This window comes from Tupaia chinensis, unplaced genomic scaffold, assembly GCF_000334495.1.
Source record: "Tupaia chinensis unplaced genomic scaffold, TupChi_1.0 Scaffold000101_1, whole genome shotgun sequence".
Taxonomy (NCBI): Eukaryota; Metazoa; Chordata; class Mammalia; order Scandentia; family Tupaiidae; genus Tupaia; species Tupaia belangeri.
In genome coordinates, this window is record NW_006159565.1 from 8,361,535 (window position 1) to 8,382,873 (window position 21,339).

A 21,339-nucleotide genomic window follows, 5' to 3' on the forward strand; every position below is an offset into this window, starting at 1 on the left:
TTTTTAGGTTTTTGCCATAGGGCATGTGTACTTGCTGGAGAGAGACAGAGAGAGAGGGAAAGTGAGAAATCACTCCCCAGGGAGGATTGCCATGCTGCAATTCCTTCTGCTCCTGGGATTTTTGGACAAGCACATACAGGCACCTGGTGTGATTTTCAAGCCACCAGAACCAAGAATAGAATTGCAATTAACCATGTGGGAAGTCCAGTGCCTTAACCACCATGCCACCTATTAGCCCCTTTCCTGGTTATTTTTTTCATTCTTTTTCCTGGTTTAGATTAAGTCAGAAGCTTTGTTTTCCAGATCAGAGATTCTTTCTTCATAGTCCAATCTGCTATTGGTACTTCCAAGGGAGATTTTGATTTCTTGCATTGTATTCTTCATATCCAGAAGTTCTGTTTGTTCTGTTTGATTTTTTAGGCTATGTCTTTATGGATTTTCTCCTTCATGTTGTAGAATGATTTTCTAATTTCTTGGAATTGGTTGTTAATTTTCTCTTGTATCCAATTGTGTTTTGTTACAATGAATATTCTGAATTATATTTTTATTCTTACTGGGATTTCTTATGTATGTGTGTGTTTCAAAATTGCTGAGGAGTTGCTGTGTTCTTTTGAGAGGGATCTACTTCTTAATTTTCTTCTATTTCTTAAGGCTCTGCTTTGTTTTCTGGGTATCTGGTGAGGCACTTGCTTTTCCCTACTGATTTAGGGTAGGTTTCTTGGACTGTTGCTTAGTCACTTCTTTGTGGTATATTTTACACTGCTTCCCCTCTTGTTTCCCAAATTTTCTAATTCTGATGTGGCTGAGTGTGACTTGAGGAGACTGACCTTAAGGTGACAGGTGAGGTCATGCATTGGAGCATGGGCATGATGAACCTGTTCCTCTTTGACTCTGGGACCTGCATAGCGCCTGGCTGGTGGTAGAAGACCTAGCCAAATGGTCTAGATGCCTTACTGTTCCTGGGAGCTGTGCAAGTTCTTGCAGGAGTATGGGGTGAGATTCCATGACCCTACTGCTTTCTTCCTGTCTCTGGAACCTGCAGAGGGCCTGGCTTTGGAATCTGCGGAGTGAAAAGACTCAGCCAAAAAGCCCAATGCCTTACTGTCTCTCTATTTACTTATGTTTAATTTTATTTCTTCTATGTGTGAGCCAGAGAGAAAAACAGAGACAGAGGAAGTATGTATCCCTGATAGGGTCTCACCACTTCATGATCTCCCTTTTCCAACCCTCCAATTAGTTGAGATCTTCAGCATATGTGCCCAGTATGTTTCAGGTTGACTTAGGATTTGAACCTGTGGTTGGCCATGTGTTGTCCAGCACTGTAGATCATACACTATTGACTGCACTGCCAAGGCTGGTCCTGATTCCAAATATAGCAAATTCTTTTTGATTTGCACTTTATATGCATTTGAACTTTAAATAATCTGTCGCCCAAATTGTTTTTCTTCTATTTTGTATATTTACAATGAGCAAGGAAGTGTTATAAATAATAGAAATCAGTTTCTAAGTCCACAAAGTATCTATCATTTCCACTTATTTTTCTTTCTTTCCTTTTTTTTTTTTTGGAGAGATTTTCACTGTAGGGCGCGTGTGCTCGCCAGACAGACAGAGAGAGACATAGAGACAGAAAGTGAGAAATTACCCCCCAGGGGGGATGTTCACGCCGCAATCCCTTCTCCTCCATTCTCCTCTCGGGATCTTGGGCACGCACGCACACGCGCCCGGCGTGAGTTTTAAGCCACCAGGTCCGGGACACGAACTGCGGTCGACTACGTGGGAGTCCAGCGACATAGCCATTACGCTAACTGCTGGTTCCCTTTCTTTCCTTTTTTTCAAAGCTTTTTATTTATTTATTTTTATTTCTATGGGATGCATGTACTCACTAGAGAGAGAAAAGACAGAGAAAGAGAATGTGAGAAATCATCCCCTGGGGAGGATTCACCTATGTTTCTTACTGGAATAATGTAGATTTCATTGTTGGGGTCCCTGAGAATCCTTGAGAGTTTCTAAACCACTAAATTATACATTATTAGACCATCTATAAGATTGTAATTCATGTTGCTGTATTTTCCCAGGTAGCCCATTTCAGGTGTTTTGCTCTGCGAGCCCTGGCAACACCACTTGCCTGCCACTCAGGTTACTGAAAGTTTTAATCATCCCACCTTAGTGCAGGTTATCAGCAGAGTGTTACTTTTTGTTTTATAACACTTTAGATCACCCCCATGGGGGATGGCTATGCCGCAATCCCTTCTCCTCCAGTCTCCCCTCAGGATCTTGGGCATGCTCACGCACATGCCCGACATGAGTTTAAGCCACTGGGTCTGGGACTAGAGAATGTGAGAAATCATCCCCTGGGGAGGATTCACCTATGTTTCTTACTGGAATAATGTAGATTTCATTGTTGGGGTCCCTGAGAATCCTTGAGAGTTTCTAAACCACTAAATTATACATTATTAGACCATCTATAAGATTGTAATTCATGTTGCTGTATTTTCCCAGGTAGCCCATTTCAGGTGTTTTGCTCTGCGAGCCCTGGCAACACCACTTGCCTGCCACTCAGGTTACTGAAAGTTTTAATCATCCCACCTTAGTGCAGGTTATCAGCAGAGTGTTACTTTTTGTTTTATAACACTTTAGATCACCCCCATGGGGGATGGCTATGCCGCAATCCCTTCTCCTCCAGTCTCCCCTCAGGATCTTGGGCATGCTCACGCACATGCCCGACATGAGTTTAAGCCACTGGGTCTGGGACTCGAATTACAGTTGACTACATGGGAGTCCAGCTACATTGCTATTGTGCCAACTACTGATCCCATCTTCTCTTTTTTTAATGCTCCTTCTATCTCCACCTTTACACGTATTTTGGAAACCAGTTACTGGGATTAACTATTTAGTTTCTTGTAAGAACCAATTGGATGTATTTCTCATCATCTACTTTGATTTTGTTTTGCCAATCTGTCACTGGTTTTATTAACACTTGAATATTAGATTTTCAATATGTGTCACCTTGAATTTCTAGTGTGAGAATAATTAGAACAGAAACAAAAAGTAGGGAATGGTAGACAGATAGGCACAAGTTCAACAAATCTATTACAGATTGGCTTAGATCTTTAAGAAGTTAGCTGTGGAAGATGATGAAATGATTGATTATTCTGGAAACTGCTTGCTATTGTTTAATTAAATTACTTAGGGAATGGTATAGTTAATTTTCCTGCATGCTATTTGTGTTCTTTGAAAAGAAGTCTTTTATAGTTAGCTAGCAGTATCCTTTTATTCACTATATTAAGAGACTTAAAAACTACTTTGGGACATACTACAATAAAAATGATTCTGAAACTTATGTGTAGTATATATTTTTGTTGCATCAATTCTTAGAAATATAAACATATCTTGTGTTTGGGCGCCTCTAATGCATACTACTTATTTTGGGTGAATCCAGATATTGGAGACAATATTACCAGATCTGAAGACATTAGTTTAAACTTAGACTGTTAACCTGATTAGGTCTTGTGACATAAACTGAGGAGAATCATATCATGTTGATTCAAGATAAATCTTAATATTTTCAATTGGGAAGTCAACTATTGTTACTTTCTATTCAGCTGAGTGTTTCCAAATTTTACTTGTTAAGTCATTGCTAATGATATTGTAACATTCCCAATTGTGATACTTCTATATGGATAATAATTTTATGGAACTTTTGAACATACACTCATTTTACTAAAAAGAGTAAATCTTTTACAGACCATTTTAAAATTGCATTTCCATAATATTAGTAATATGGAAAGTATTACTTTATTAAATATGCAGGAGAATGTGACACTGAATTTAAAAAATATAATTTTTTTGTTGTTAGCTTTTTAGTTGGAGAAGGAGCCTACAGATGGGCAGTAGATCATGGAATACCTTCTTGCCCTCCTAACATCATGACCACAAGTGAGTAAAAATGTTTCAAAAATTAAACTGTATGAGCATATATACCTGAAAGTGTTGTGTTGCATCTGTTATGACCTATGTATTACAGATATTTCAGGAAGAAAGCTTATTGTTTAAATATAAGAGGTCTTCCAAATGGAAAATGCATATTATTAAAAAACTATGCTAGATATCAGATTTTTTTTGCACCACAACAAACTTATATTTTCACTCCATATTTCCATGAAACTTCTTTGTTTTTTTTTTTGTTTTTTGTTTTTTTTTTTTTTTGAGAGGTTTTTGCTATAGGGCACGTGCGCTCGCCAGAGAGACAGAAAGTGAGAAATCACCCCCCGGGGGGATGGTCACGCCGCAATCCCTTCTCTTCCATTCTCCTCTCAGGATCTTGGGCACGCACGCACACGCTCCCTGCATGAGTTTTAAGCCACCAGGTCCGGGACTCGAACCGCAGTCGACTACATGGGAGTCCATTAAGCTAACTGTTGGTCCCATATTTCCATGAAACTTCAAAGTTTCCTTTTATTTGCAGTTAAAAGACATATAGGAAATTATTTGATTTTAAGACTCCTTTCTATTCCTGAGATATTCTTGCTGCTTTCTCATGCTTTTATGTAACTATTACTAACGGATTCCTTTCAGTTTATTTAAAATATTTAGTAATGATAAAACTACAGGAGAGATATTATGCTGAGTGAAATAACCCTGGCACAGAAAGAGCATGACATGTTCCCACTGATACTGGGAAACTATTAATAAAGAGTTGGCAAGATTACTATCAGTCAATTACATTTGTACCTACAGTATATTATGTTAATTTTACTACATACCCACCAAGATTAATATAACATTTTTAACTCTTTCACAAATGAAAAAGGAACAGATTTAACATGAATTCATCTGAATATAAATTTTCCTATTCGTTATAGTATCTACTTAATGATTCTTGACCATTTTCCTATTGGGCTATTACTTATGTATGTGTCATTTTTAACTTGGTAAACTTTTTCATAGATTAAGGCTGCATACCTCATCATATATATGACAAGTGTCTCTCAGTTTCAACTCTTACGTAGTTACATCTTTGTTTTTTTCTTCACTTTAACTTGCACCTAAAAAAATCCTTTCTTAGGACAGTTGGTTTTTATGGTGTTTAAGGCATCTAGGTCCCACATGGCCAACTGCACAATTCAAGTCTCACAACCTGCAGCTTGAAAATTACACTAGCACAGTGCATACATGCCCAAAATCCCAAGAGAATGAAGAAGAAGGGACTACAGCATGGTCATCCCCCTAGGGTAAGCTTTTTCACTCTTTCTCTCTCTCTCTTTCTCTCTCTCTCTCTCTCTCTCTCGTACTCTCTGACAAGCACTTGTGCCCTATAGCAAATTTTTTTAAAATGTCCCTCCTCAGCTCAAAGACAGTTAAATGTTTACCTATGTTTTCTTCTCCCCCTCTCTGAACCTGGCCCCCCCCCCTTCTCTCTCTCCTCTATGACATACTGATTTCCTTTCCTCTGGATATATGCTTAGTTTTGGGGCTGCTGGATCATATAGCAGTTCTGCTTTTCACTTTTTGAGTATCAAGTAGCTTCGTATTACTAATAGGACTGAGACCAGGTGATTTATAAAGAATAGAGGTTTACTTGGCTTTCATTTCCAGTGATTGTAAAGTTTAAAGTCTTGTAGTTGGCATCAGGCTGATCTCTGCTGCCACATTACAATATGGCTGATGGAAGCAGAGAAAATTATGGATGTGTGCAAAGAGAGACCTTAGTGGCAGTTATCTTTTTTTTTTTTTTTTTAATACTTTTTTATGGGGGGGGGGATTCACTCTTTTTTTTTTTTTTTTGAAACAGCATTACTTTGTTTATGAGGGTGATACCTCCATGATGCAGATACCTCCAACTAGGCCTCACCTTTTAAAGGTCTCACCACTTCCCAGTGCCATTAGAGTGGGGGTCAAATTCTCAAACATGAACCTTTGGGGTACAAATTATTATCTAAACCATAGTATTCCTTATTGTGTTCCATAATGGTTATACTAATTTACATTCCTCCACAGTGTAGAACAGTACCCTATTCTCTGCATCCTCACCAGCATTTGTTATTAATTAATAAATCAATCATAGCCATTCTAATTAGACTGAGATAATTCACATAGCCAACAGGTAATATAGGGAGGCTAAAGGGAAATGTGTATGTGATAGTGAAGCAGAAATCTAAGAATTCTAAATTCTCATAGTCCCTATCACTATTCTGCCTTAAAATCTTTTCAACTGAACTTATTTTAGAATTCTTGTATCAGACAAACAAATCAATCATTCTGCCAGTTCCATTTTTTGTGTCTTGGAAACATGCCACCTGGCACCTTATTTTAGAATCTTACTAAGTCTGCTGCATAGTTGTCATCCTGGACTTCACCTCTTTTTACTTTGGAATTCCCTTTACCTTTCTTCAGTACTGCATTGTTTCCTAGAGCTCATATTTTGTTTTATTTCCTTGTTTTACTCCCTCTTTGGTACACGCGAGACTGGAAATAATTTTCTCTTAAGTTTTTGAAGAAGTTCTCTTGTTTTTATTTATTTATTTATTTTTAAGAAGTTCTCTTATATGGTTTCCAATTTTTGCTATTTTGCAACACTCTCAGTTTTCCTGGTATATTTTTCCTTTTTTGGAAGGACACTTTTAATTACAGTGGTTTAATTATTGCAGTAAAGCATCTTGAATTTTCAATTTTTTTTCATCCCTTATGCTGGATACTCATTTTGTGCTTTCAAAATTTTTAATATTTTTTAATTGTCAGAGGGTATGTGTGCTCTTCAGAGAGAGAGAGAGGCACTTCTTCAATAGGACACAGTAGCATCACAGTCCCTTCTCTTCCATTTCTCCATTCTGTTGGGATTTTGGGTATGCACGCACTTGTGCTCAGTGTGGTTTTCAGGCTGCTGAGTCAGGATTTGAATCATGGTTGACCCTTTGAGATTGGGCTGCTTAACTATTAGGCTATGGTGCTGGCCCCTATTTTGTACTCTTTTTCAAAATTATTTTTTTCTTTAAAACAGTTTATCCTTTGTTCTATTTTCTTGGGAATATTTCTAATTTTATCTCCCAAGCCTTCCATTTCTGATGAATTTATAATATTGGCTTTCATATTTTAAATTTCTAGAAAATAATCTCTCATTAATACCTGTTTAAAAAAATTCATCCTTTCTTATTTTAAGAATGCAATGTTTTCTCTTTACTTTTCTTAGGGTATTATGATTTATCTGCTTATCTTGTTTCTGCTTCTTCTGTCTTCTGGTTTGTTTGTAACCAAATACATGTTGGCAGATTTCTCCAGTATCAAGTGGCTCTCTGCTATTTTTGTATTTCTGAAAGACACTAAGAAGCTATTTTCTAGCTCTTTTTTTGGCAGGTCTTTTTAACATGAAGATGGTTTGTGTGGGGCCAGATGGCGGCACAGCAGTCTATTGGGGGTCTTCCAAGTGTTTTCCCAAGAAAATCTTATATCTACCGGTTTTATCTTTTTTTTTTTTTTTTCCTGGATCAGTCAGAGAAGGCTCTTCCCAACCCTGGCAAGGCAACTGTCAATATTCTGATTGCAGAACAATAAATAATGTTGGAGATCTCACCTTTCTTTGTTCAGACTTTTATGTAAATTTCTGTTTATATAGCAAAAGTATGAGAGGGAGAAGTATCTGATTTCAGCCTCTGTCTGTGCCCCAGGTTCACTAATTTGGAGGTCATCTGGTTCATTATTTCTCAAGTAAACTGCTTGTTTTCTGTAAGCATGAGGAGAGGATTTGGACACCTTGGTTTTTCTCATGACACACTGTCTGCCTGTTCTCCTGTTTTTAAACCAGTCTAGCTTTTAGACGTAATAGGTACTTTCTCTCTTGAGTTTTTATTATGCTCCTGTTGCAGGAATTACTTCATTTTGGCAGAGGTTAGTTTGCTTTGTGGTGTCTTGTATATCAGCATCAAAATTCATCTTCCTCTGCTCTAATAGCTACTGTTTGTCTACCTGCTTTGTGTTTTCTAAAATTATGTTGATAAGCACTTATGATCATCATTATCCCTACTTTACATTCTTTGTGCTTTTAAATGTTTTTTTCTCTAAATTTCTTTTTTGTAGAGTTTTAATAGAGTGTGGAGATAAACTCACGTGTTTTATTTGCCAACCTTACTTCCAAACATATATGTAAAATGGTATTATAAAATGGCTATGGCTATATTTTGCAGAACAAAAATATTTTTGATTATACATTAGTATTTTATGTTCATAACAAGAAAAAATTATGATTTCAATATGTAACCAGCCAGCAAAAAATTGAAAGCTAAGGTATTTGCAAAAAAAAAAAAGATAGTATTTACCTATGATAAATTTAAAAGGAGAAATTACTGCAATTATGTAGACTAAAAATAGATGCCAATCTACACTAAGTCACTTGTCTAATCAGTGAAATGAGATTGTGTATTGGTGTTAGATAATGATATGCTTTATGCCAGATTATTTTTTTATGGGACATAATTTGTAGAGCTTTTTCCTCTTAACTGTCTGTCTCTCTCTGTCTCTCTGTCTCTTACTCTCTTTATGCTAGAGGGCACATGAATATATCAGAGAGACAAAAAGAAAAGACACCACCCCTTCAATGGGGCCTGGGCATGTTATAATCCTTTTTCTTCCATATCTCCATCCTGTCAGGATCCTGGGCATGTATGTTTGTGCTCTCGGTGTCTTAAGGTGTTGCAACTAGGGCTGGGATTGGAACCTAGGTTGGCCATATGGGATCTGGCTCCCTCTGTACTGTAGCACCTACTAACTGTGCTATGGGGCTGGCTCATAGTATCTAGGTTTTTAACCACCTCAAGTTTTCCAAAGATTTTAGAATGTCCTAAGGTTTATCTTAAAAATCTTTGTTATTTATTTATTTATTTATTTATTTATTTACTTACTTACTTACAGTCATTCCCTATATATCAATACAGTATACAAAATGATGTTTTCCATCTAGAATACACACATGTATATTGGCTCAATCAAGGATATTACTGTACATGTCATCGTCAACAAATAATTTTCTATTTCTTGTTTCTTATATGTTCCCCCACCCCCTTGATTTCTTACCTCTCACCCTCTGCCAGTTCTCCCCTTCTCCCACACTGTTTTTGGTATCTACAGTTGTCTTCCATATCTTTCACGTTTTGTTTATTCACTACAGATCTTAATTTAAAACTTTCAATAGCAAGCACAGCTGATATATACATATCTATGAGTGTATGTCTGACTTTAGCCATAAACCTCAGTGAGTGAAGTGAACATACTGTAAAGTAGAACCTCACTGGGGCTATATCGTTTACTGAAGTCATTAAATAGGTATTAATAGATATTTTTTAATGCATTTTTTTATTTCAAGAAAACCAGTTTTAGTTTTAATAGATAAAAATCAAAAAATGTTAGGAGAAATTTACTTAAAACTTAAAGCCAGGAAAAAGGTTAGAATTCATTTCAGATAGTAGGTAGATGAACCTATCATTAGTTCAAGAGAAGACAAAAATCCTTAAATATGGAAATAAAAGCATCAAAGAAAATCAGCAATGTTTCAGTCCAAAGTCAAAAAATTCTATTTCACTAGTTCAGACTCATGTAATTAATCTTTCTTCTATTGAATTTGCAGTGCTACTGTAGTCTGATCTTTCCATTTAAGCTCTGAAAGTTACATTCAACTCTGGACTTGTCCCTTTCATTAGGCTGGCCATTCTCTTGGTTGTTTCTTATACTCTTATTTCTGTGTGTCTGACTTTAGTTTCCTGGTATATAGCACTCCCTTCAGCACTTGTTGGTAAATTCTTTCAGGTTTTGTTTATCTGAGAGTATTTTTGTCTTTTTTTCCCCATATATAGCATAATCTTGCTGGGTATAGTACCCTTTCACGTTTCTGTTCCTATTTTATTTCTGACTACTATGTAGATACATTGTGTAAGAAGTACAACACAGTGTACTCCAATAAAACTCATTGAGGTCTTTAGAAAGTTCATGGAAAACGTATGTTATGATAAAAACATGTAAGAAATTAAAACTTTTTTGTAACAAAATGAAGTCATATTTCAATTCCACTTTCCACATACTTTTTGAAGTCTTATTGTGTAAAGTCAGGTGTACCAGAATACTTGTAGAATCATCAGTGTTAATGGCAAGACCTAGAAACAATTCTGATGCTACCAGTAAAAAAAGAAATAGCTATTAAATATGGTATAATGCTATTCAGCAATTTAAATATTAACCAATTTATGTGTGTCAACCTGAACTTATTTCAAAATGTATTTTGCTGATATAAATGAAAAATACTCTATTTTCACATTACTTATCTAAGAACTTACTATAGATGGTATAACATATTTTTAATCTAAAACTTACAAAAAACACAATGCTATATATTTCAGTATTTCTGTTAATACAGAAAGAAGCAAATCAAACTGATAACTGTCACTACTATATTTCACACACATACACACACACATACTATTTAGTTTTTCTTTAAGTCTCAGTCATTTTATCTTTTGCTCCTTAGTCATACTGCTGGTATTTTCCTTTTCTTTCTCTGAGCATAAACATGTGTTACATCCTATATCTGATTATTCTATACTCCAGTGTGGGATTATACTGTCTGATATTTGGTTGACTGAATTGTTTTATTCTTGGTGGTTTATTTCTCATGTGTTTTGGATTTTTCTTTTGAAACTGTGGGCATATGTTAATTGAAATGGGGAACTCTTGAGATCTGGGTAAGTTAAGGTTTGTGTGTTTTTCCACGGAGTATTGCAGTTGTGTTTGGAGGTCATTTTTTCAAAATTTTTCTAGAGTTTATTTATTTATTTTTTCATACTAGAGAGAGTGTGTGTGTGTGCATGTGTCAGAGAGAGAGAGCGCATCTTCTAATGGAGAGAGAAGAAGAGAGAGAGAATGAGAGAATTCTCTAATGGGGCTTAGTTATGCCTTATCCTTTTCCCTCCAATATTCCATCCTATCAGGAGCCTGGGCAAGTGTATGTGATGTGAGCCCAGCATGAAGCTAATGGGGCTAGGATTCGAATCCTGGGCAGCTATATAGGATCCTGCTTTCTCTGAAGAGCTTTTGACTGGGGGGCCAGGTTTCAAACCCAGGTCAGCCGTGTAGGATCCTGTTTGCTTTAAATAGCTCCTGACTGCTGTGTGAAGGGGTTGGCCTTGTAAGTCTTTTGACTCACTGCCACATTGAGATCACTTTTCTCTTTCTTTTTAGGTCACACTAATAATATGAGTTCTCCTCTAAGACTGCCTCACTGTCTTTTTTAATTAGGAATTTTCTAGAGAGACTTTTCCTCCTTTACATCTGGAACGAAGGCTGAGACTTACAAATTTCCTTTTTCTTTGTGTATGGTGGCCTTTTCTTATTCTCCATTTCACTGGGCATATCAGCTTCTGGGGTTCCATCATTCTTTTGAGGATAATCTCAAATATATTTTTGATGCTGTATCGTCCCCAAGTACCCTATGCATAGAGACCTTCAAGACCACAGTTGAAGGTGGTATGTATCAGCAGCTGCCCTTCAGAGATGTCTGTCTTCAGGACTCACTTGTCTCTTTGGGTTTGATATATTTCTTACGTTTTTAAAAAATTATTATTTTATTTATTATTCTTATTATTCTTATTATTTAACTTGCTATAGGGTACATGTGTTCACCAGAGAAAGAGAGAAAGAGCGAGAAAGTGAGAAAGCAAGCTGCCAGGTCTGGGACTTGAGTTATGGCAACCATGTGGGAGTTTAGTACCTTAACCACCATGCCACCTGCTGGCTCTAATTTCTTAATTTTTTAAACTGTAGGTTGTTTCTCATTTACTACCTCAATGTACATTGAAAAGACCTTTTAACTCTTAATTTCAGCATTCTTAATTTTGTTCTGGGAAGCCTCTTCAGGCTTTCTCACTTGTCCCATTCCCCTAATATTTCTTAAATGTTATTTTAATGTTTCTTTTATAGGATTCAGTTTAGCTGCATTTAAGAGAAACAAGAGGAAACTAGAGCTGGCAGAAAGGGTGGAAACAGATTTCATTCAACTAAAGAAAAGAAGACAATCAAGTGAAAAGGTCAGATGTTGTTTGAAATATTAATAATATATCATATTGATATCTCTAATTTGTATTAGCTATGTAAGCTATAGAACAATGTTGTCCAGTAGAAATAAAATTATGCCATATATGTCCTTAAAATTTTTCCAGTTTAGAAAAAGTAGAAAAAAAACCCCATGAGATTAACTTAAATAGTATATTTTATTTAAAATCGTGAATCCAAAAATATCACTTTTGGATTCATTGTAATTGGTGTATTTATTCACTGTAATCAGTATAAAAATTATTAGTAAACTATTTTATTTATCTATTTTTGGTATTAAGTCTTTGAAACCAGTCTGTATTTTTTGTTTTAATTTTTTTATTTTTAAGAGAGAGTTTTGCTATAGGGTACATGAGCTTGCCAGAGAGAGAGAGAAAGTGAGAAATTACCTCCCCCCCCTGGGGGGGGGGAAGGGCACACCACAGTCCCTTCTCCTCTTGAGATCTTGGGCACACACACACTCATGCATGCCTTATGTGAGTTTTAAACTGCTGGGTCTGGGACTCGAACTGTAGTCTACTATGTGGGAGTCCAATGACATACTCATTATGCCATGTGCTAGTCTCCTTGTTTTATGTTTTTACCATAGGGCTGGTGTACTCATCTGAGAGAGAGAGAGAGAGAGAGACAGAGACAGAGACAGAGACAGAGAGAGGGAAAATGAGAACTCACCGCCTAGGGACCTTGGCTGTGCCACAATCCCTTCTTCTCCATTCTCTTCTCGGGTACCTGGCATGATTTTTAAGCTGCAGGTCCAGGACTCAAAACACAGTTGGCCTTATGGGAGTCCAGCGCCTCGACCAATATATACACACACATACATATATATGTATATGAAAATGAGATATATATAAATTAAAAACTATGTATATATATAAAGTGAAAAATGAACATTTTATATACATAAAATGAAAATTATATATGTATAAAATGAAAATTTAGAGTCATAATAGAGATATGTAAAATGTAGAAATACAGACTTGTGGGGCCAGTAGGTGGCATGGTGGTTGAAGCACTACTATATATGTACACACACACACACACACACACACACATACATACATACATACATACATACGTACCAGGGAGGCAGAGAGAGAAAAATCTTGCCTCCCCCTAATGGTGCATGATCATACTACAGTCCTTTTTCCTCTATTTTTTCATCCTGGCACACACATACATACCTAATGTGTTTTTCAAGCCACTCTGACTGGGATCCAAAACTACAGTTGGCCATGTGGGATCCAGCTCCCCAATGCATAGCACTTAAATACAGCCAGCCCTTCATTGGAAATACTTGATCTGTATAGTTTATAAAAATCAACCTGTTACAAAGTAGATTTATATACCAAGTTATTCCAAACACATTTAAAACTCCAATAGTTGAAATGTATTTTAAGGTACAAGTTGATTAAGATGAAAAATTCAGCTTCTTGTTTGTTGTTGCCACATTTTATTTGTTCATTAGCTGGCTACTGTTTTTGTCCTTGCAGTTCTATGCTGGGGTCCAGCCTTGGCAGTGGTGGGTGACTCATACATAGGAAGGCAACACGAGTGATCAAGAACAAAAAATTAGACTAAGACCTCATTGCCTCTTAGCATGTTCTCAGCCAGCTCCAGGCTGCTGCGCAGTGGCTATTAAAACATACGTATTTATTGAGGGATGTTTAGGAAGTAAGGGGGGGTGAAGGGTAGTAAAAATTTTACTCTAAGGAACAAGGTATACAAAGCATGGAAACAATAATTATGAAACATGCTGTTTGTCTTGTCAGATCAGGTAAAATCAATCACAGTTCTCAGGATGAGGAAGTTCATTTGTCTGTTGTATTTTCTTCTTAGATCTTGATTACTGGGAAGAGTCTTTCGAAGAGGGGGGTTGCAGGAAGTTTGGTAACTTCAGTCCCAGGTCAGCTTGATAACTTCAGTCCCGGGACAGGGCGGCAACATTGCTGGTTACAAAGGCCTAGATAGAAATCTTGTCTTGTTAAGTAAAGACATAGTTAATATATGGACTATCTATATTACAGCTAAAGAAGGTGGGCCTATTACCTGTATGGGAAAGGAAGATGATCTTGTAGCTCAGGAGGCAACACAGGTTGTTTTATTAGCAGTTTTTTATAGTCAACAGCACATAGATGAGAAACTCTTTGTAGTTGAAAACTACCTGTTGCTTTAGATAAGAGCTCCCAGCTAAGATAATCTTTCCCTGGAGCCTTCAGATTTGTTCATCCTGTTGTCGCCAGCCAGGCTTTTTCCTTTCTTTATAAACCTGCAGGTTTCTGTATGTTGTTTGCTGAGTCTGTCAATTGGTGAGTTCTTTTGTTTTATCTCTGGATCCCTGTTAAGTGGTGACTGTGCTGACTTTGCCTAGCGTTTGTTAACTTTGGCCTGTAGCTTTAACAAGGGCTATTTATATAAAACTAGCCTTAAACTAACTTAGCCTACATATGCTTCTAATGCTAATTTGGTTTATACTAACTTAACCTATATGTTAATTTTGGCTTAAAACAGACAGGTGGGGGAGTCTCAAACTTCCTGGCCCTTGAGTGCCCACCTTAGGAAACCACATTCCTACAAGATCACTAATTGGCTTTATTATAATGGTTGGGGGCGATATTTTACCCTTGCAGGGTACCGTAATAACAGTAAAGCTCACGGCAGAAAAATTGAGTACCAGCCAGTACGACACAAGGAAGGGCTCATAAACTGGGCCTTGACTCATAGTTTCTTCCCAGTCCAGGCCTTGCCTTAGAATCGGAGGCAGCCTCTTTACCAGCTTGTGTTGTCTGCATGGCCCTGTCAGTTCTAGATGGGTCACTTAAGGAATAGAGTGTAGGTATAAGAATTATGTATTGGAGGGGACCAGCAGTTGGCGTAATGGCTATGTTGCTGGACTCCCATGTAGTCGACCGCAGTTTGAGTCCCAGACCTGGTGGCTTAAACTCACGCCAGACGTATGTGTGTGTGTGCCCAAGATGCCGAGAGGAGAATGGAGGAGAAGGGATTGCGGTGTGCCCATTCTGTCTCTCTGTCTCTCTCTGTCTTTCTGACTAGCGCACATGCCCTATAGGAAAAACCTCTCCAAAAAAGAAAAAAAAAAAAGATTTATGTATTGGATTCATATAGGTTCTTAAATTACATCTAGGGGAGTATCTAGGGGAGGATGCCCACTAGAAGCTTTGTATTATAGATCTTTACTGCATAACTTTGATAGGCCTTATTTCTCATAGTAAAGGTAATAAACACTCCCACAAAGGAAAGACTGCTAGATGACAAATTACTATTATTATTTTGCTACAGGGCTTGTATACTCACCTGAGAGAGACAGAGAGAGAGAGAGAGAGATGGAAAGTCAGAAAGCACCACCCGTGGGTGATGGTCATACTGCAATCCTTTCTCCATTCTCTACTCAGGATTTTGAGCATGCAGACACCCACACGCCTGGCAAGCCCCTGGGTCTGGGACTTGAGCCACATAGCCAGCCATGTGGGATCCAGGCACCTTAACTACCAACTGGCAGGCCCAAATTATAATTTTTAAGAGGAAGTTTAATAACATTCAAAGAAAAACTTCAGACAAATTTAATTTAACATAGTTTAACTGAGAAATAGTGATTTATGAATTGGGCAGTCCCTACAACCAGAAGAAGCTCAGAAGGACTCTAGAACTACTGCATGGTCAGGTAATACTTATATAAGGATAGAAAAATAAAGTGACATATAGCAAATGGGAGTAAAGTACCAAAACAGCTGGACTGGTCACAACTCTGGGGCATTTGACTTTTTTGAACATGATTTCAACAGTTGGGTACTTGTGATTTACTGAAACTCGGCTTCTGTGATTGGCTCAGACTCAGCTGCTTGGTACAAGAGAAGGTTACAATCTGTTTACACATCAAGTCAGGTTACAGCCCACTGAATCTTCAGGTCAAACTCAAAATATTTAGAGAGGCACTTTGAGGCCAAACTTTTCAGAGATATGACAGGAAAAGACAAATAGCTGTTTTCTAAATTGGCTTATATTTCCTTTAATTCTTTATATCCTGTTTGGATGATCTCAGTATAGTTTTGGTTAGCAAGCAGTGATTAAGGCCCACTACTACTGTTTGTTGTGGCTACCTAAAAGAAGCAGAGTTTAGTATTTAAATATAATAAAATGCCTAGAGTTTGGTCATTTTTTTCCCTATTTCATTTTTTTTTTAATTGTCAAAGAACACATGTACTCACCAGAGAGAGAGAGAGAAAGAGAGAGAGAGAGAACAATCCCCAATGGGTTGTGGTCATGCTGCAGTCCCTTCTCCTCTGTTTTTTCATCGTGTTAGGATTTTGGGCATGTAAGCACATACATATGCTTGGAATGTTTTTCAAGCCACTAGGGCAAGATTTAAACTGTAGTTGGCCATGTGGTTCCCAGATCCCTTAACCACTAGGCTGTGGGGCTGGTCCTGATAACTTTTGTAATGTTCACATTTTTATTTTTCACTGTCAAAGGAGATAAAATTGTCTTGAAGTATACAGTAGAATAAGTCAACATTTTAATATCTGAAAAGAAGATAAATTAAATTTTTTTTGTTGTTGTATTGGTATATCTTATTTCATTTTTTAAGTTTTTGCCATAGGGTGAGTATGCTGACTGGAGAGAGACAGAGAGAGACACAGAGAGAGTAAGTGAGAAATCACCCCTCACCCCCAGGGGGGATGGCCATGCTGTAACCCCTTCTCCACCACTATTCCCCTGGGAGTTTTGGCATGCATACACATATGTGCCTGGCATGACCTTCAAACCAGTGGGTCCAGGACTTGAACTGTGCTTCACCCTGTGGAAGTCCAGCACCTTAACCATTACATTACTTCATATACCTGATATATCTTATTTATTTTTTTAGAGAGAGATTTTTGCTATAGGGTGCATGTGCTCACTAAAGAGACAGAAAGCGAGAAATTACTTCCCGGGAAGATGGCCATGCTGCAGTCCCTTCTCTTCCATTCTCCTCTCAGGATTTTGGGCACACACACACATGTGCCTGGTGTGAGTTTTAAACTGCTGGGTCTGGGACTTGAGCCATGGTCAACCACGTGGTAGTCCAGGGTTGTAACTATTATGCTATCTGCTGGTCCCAGTGTATCTTATTTATAAAGTGACTGTATTGTTTTTTTCTGTTGTTGTTTAGCTTTTTGCTGTTGAGTATATGTGCTTGTCAGAAAGAGACAGAGAGAGAGAGAGAGAGAGAGAGAGAGAGAGAGAGAAAGAGAAAAATCACCTGGGGATATGGCAATGCTGTAATCCCTTCTCTTCCATTATCCTCTCAGGATTTTAGACATGCATGCACATGTGCCCAGCATGATTTTCAAGCCTCTAGGTCCAGGACTCAAACTGCAATAGGCCCTGTGAGAGTCCAACACCTTAACTACCATGTCACCTGCTGGCCCAATATATTTCACTTTAAAAAAAAAGTGATTGTACAAACATTATCATAGTAGTAATAAAAATCAAAACTGAAGAAAAATTAATTAGCTTGCTACCTGAATATATTAGAATGTTTTTGTCTTCCTTAGTCTTTTGCCATCTATGCTTACATTTGAATAGTTTAAAGTAAGAATGTTTAATCCATAGAATGCGTTTGGTAATAGAAACCGTAGAAAAACTGACTGAGGTTTAGGAAATGTATATTTGTCGCTCTGTTCTCTGACCCGTCGCCATATAAGAAGTCTGCAGGTAGTTGTTTACTGGCATTAGTTTAGGTTTCCAGTGATACTAGGTCCAGCATATCTAGGATTCTCTGGGCCTTTCCCTCATGTCTTTTGCCTCCTGGATGTGATATGGCTCCTGTAGATTTTCAGGTCACATATTCATGTGTAATGTGCAAGAGAGGCAGAATAGGAGAGAGTAGGGGTGAGATTACTACTAGATGTATTTATTCCTTTTTAAAAATCTGGGATGCAAAATTTTGCTAAAATTGCCTTCAACAGACTTAGTTTTTTTTTTTTTTTTTTAGTAGTGAAGGGACTATTCTTGAACATAAGGGAACCTAGGAAATTGAGTGGATTATAATTGTTCAAAGAAAAATTTCTATTTTTTTTTTTTTTGGAGAGATTTTCACTGTAGGGCGCGTGCGCTCGCCAGACAGACAGAGAGAGACATAGAGACAGAAAGCGAGAAAGCACCCCCCAGGGGGGATGGTCACGCCGCAATCCCTTCTCCTCCATTCTCCTCTCGGGATCTTGGGCACGCACGCACACGCGCCCGGCGTGAGTTTTAAGCCACGGGTCCGGGACACGAACCACGGTCGACTACGTGGGAATCCAGCGACATAGCCATTACGCTAACTGCTGGTTCCCAAAAAACAATTTCTGAATTGGACAGCCCCTGGGATGGCTGAGAATCTCCAATGTGTCCAATAACTTTTATGGACAAGAAAAGGAAACAAAGTGAGGAAAATGAGGTAGAGATGCAGATAGATTGATTATAGCTTAGTGTGCACACAATTTAAAAGGTGGGCTGTCCATGATTGAAGCATGGCTACTGTGATAGGCTGTAACTCACCAATTTGTTAAGGAAGCAGACTCCTAAGTGAGATTGTGGATTCTTTACAAGAATTCAAGTAAATGAGTACACAGGCCTTCTCAGGCCAATATAGTTTATTTTAACATCATAATTACTATTTTAGAACTCATGACTTGAGGTTGGACACATTGTCTTCATAAACAAAATAGTGGTTTTTATCATCAGAGGAGGAGGTGGGGCCTCTCCCCTCCTCTGTTATTAGGTAGTAGCTACAGTTTATAGCATAAATGGAAAAGGGTTTTAGCATCTCTTTCTCATAATTAACATATCTCTTCTAACTACAAATTAATATTGGCTTGAACAGTTAGTCTAGAGAAAAAGTGAATAAAAATCTTTTGGCTCTACTTTCAGTGACATGTAGATTTTAAGGTATAATATTAAAAAATGAGTAATATAAAGTCCAAATAATTGTCTATTCATAGTAATTGGTGTCTCTTATTTTTCTGTGATTTAAAGGAAAGGTGTGTTGGATAAGGAAAAGGTAACTATTTAATTATAGTACACTGTAGCATAGAAATAGTTAACGCTGTTCTACTCCACTTTCTGGGTAGATCCAAATCTTCTGGATCTTTTTTTTTTTTTTTTTTAACCGAGGTTTTCTATAGGGCTCATGCTCTTGCCAGAAAGACGGAGAGAGACAGAGAGACAGAAAGCAAGAAATCACCCCCTGGGGTGGGGGAGATGACCACACTGCAGTCCCTTCTCCTCCATCCTCCTCTTTGGATCTTGGGCACACACGCACCAGGTGTGTGTTTAAGCAACTGGGTCCAGGACTTGAACCATGGTCGACTACATGGGAGTCCAGCAACATAGCCATTATGCCAACTGCTGGCCCCAGGACTTTTTTTTTTAATGCCTTTGTTTTCCTGATAGTATATCAAAAGTCCATACTTTGTACTGGACTGTAGAAATGACATGCAAGGGGACGTGGTGGTTAAAGAGCTGGACTCCCACACGAATGACCACTGCTCAAGTCCTGGATCTAGTTATTTGAAAATTGCGTGGGGAGCCTCTGCGTATGTATCCAGAATGCTGAGAGGAGAATGGACAAGGGAGTGGAGCATGGCCATCCCACCAAGGTGGTGATTTCTCACTTTCCTTTTCACTATCTCTCTCCACTGAGCACATGCACCATATGGCAAAAAACCAAAAACAAACAAACAAAAAAAACCAAAACCTAAAACAAGAACAACAATAAAAAGACATGCAAGCTGAAACCATACAAAGAGGTCTTAATAGCAAGAAAGTATTCTTCCATGATCTTTAAACATTTTTGTAAAACATTAAAAGTTCTTTTACTGTTGATTATAAATAGTAAGGAGACAGAAAATAAAGTAAGCAAAACTAATATTTAGTACACTTAAAGCATTAAAAGCATTACGAAAGTGTTTTATTTCTTTTTCTTTTTCTTTTTTTTTTTTGAGAGGTTTTTGCTATAGGGCGTGTGCGCTTGCCAGCCAGACAGAGAGAGACAGAGAGACAGAAAGCAGGAAATCACCCCCCAGGGGGGATGGCCATGCCGCAATCCCTTCTCCTCCATTCTCCTCTCGGGATCTTGGGCACGCACGCACACGCGCCCGGCGTGAGTTTAAGCCACCGGGTCCGGGACTCGAACCGCGGTCGACTACGTGGGAGTCCAGCGACATAGCCATTACGCTAACTGCTGGTCCCAAAAAGTGTTTTATTTCTTTGTAAAACCTGCTCATCAGTAGTACTTTGATCAGTGCTTGTCTTCTTTAGGACATACAATCTATGGTATGCATGAGCATCTTTCCAATATTGTGGTGAATTTTTATAGTCATTACTAATTTGGACCAACTTTCAACATTTTATCCTTTGCTTTTTCTTTTCTTCTTCTTCTTCATCTTCCTCCTCCTCCTCTTCTTCTTTTTCTTCTTCTTCCTCTTTTTTTTTTTTCTTAGAGATTTTTGTCATAAGGTGTGTGTGCTTGCTGGAGACACAGAGAAACAGAGAGAGGGAAAGTGAGAATCCACCCCTGAGTAGGGATGGGCAATTGCAATTCCTTCTCCATTTTCCTCTCAGATTTTGGGCACACACACACACACACACACACACACACACATACACACACATGCACCCAGTGTGAGTTTCAAGCCATTACATCCAGGATTCTAACCAGGGTTGATTATGTGGGAGTCCAGTGCCTTAACCACTATACCACCTGCCGGGCCCCTATTCTTTGCTTTTTCAATGTTGTAAAATAACTCCCAGGTCTCATGTAGTAAGAAATTTTTGCCAGTGTCACTTTCTGTAGGGTATCGTCATCCTTTTTGTCATAACTATATTCCTTGACAAGTTTGTGTTCACTAAGTTCCTCTGACTGTGTATCTAGCATCTTGAATAGTGGCAGTTTAAAAAAACATACATAATTAATGACCATAGTAAACTATATAGCATCAGCTAGGTGCTACCTTATAGTATATTCATTCCACTCAGAGTTTCATGCCTTATGTCAGACATGTAGTCATAGATATGTATATATCAGCAGAGCTTGCTATTGAAAATAGTTAGATTATTTAAGAAATTTTGTGAATCAATAAAATGTGGGGGAAAAAAGGAATGGAAAACTGGAAAACAACTGTGAACACCTGAGATAGTATGAGAGGAGCATGGGAAATGACAGAGGGTGAGAAATAGGGGGAAAATGTGTGTGTGTGTGTATGTGTG

The 21,339-nt window shown here is 37.9% G+C and overlaps 1 protein-coding gene across 4 annotated transcripts in view; it reads left to right on the forward strand.

Annotated features, from left to right (window-relative positions):
* Positions 1-21,339, forward strand: part of TASP1 (taspase 1) — a 312,198-nt gene that overhangs the window by 77,541 nt on the left and 213,318 nt on the right. For all 4 annotated transcript variants that reach the window (XR_003548591.1, XM_027770008.1, XM_006143657.3 and 1 more), the window contains 2 exons: positions 3,857-3,936; positions 11,956-12,062. Coding sequence is in view for 3 of the 4 variants with exons in the window: in XM_027770008.1 (XP_027625809.1) it covers positions 3,857-3,936; positions 11,956-12,062 (187 nt within the window). In the remaining variant the exon portion in view is untranslated. The remainder of the gene's footprint in view (positions 1-3,856; positions 3,937-11,955; positions 12,063-21,339) is intronic.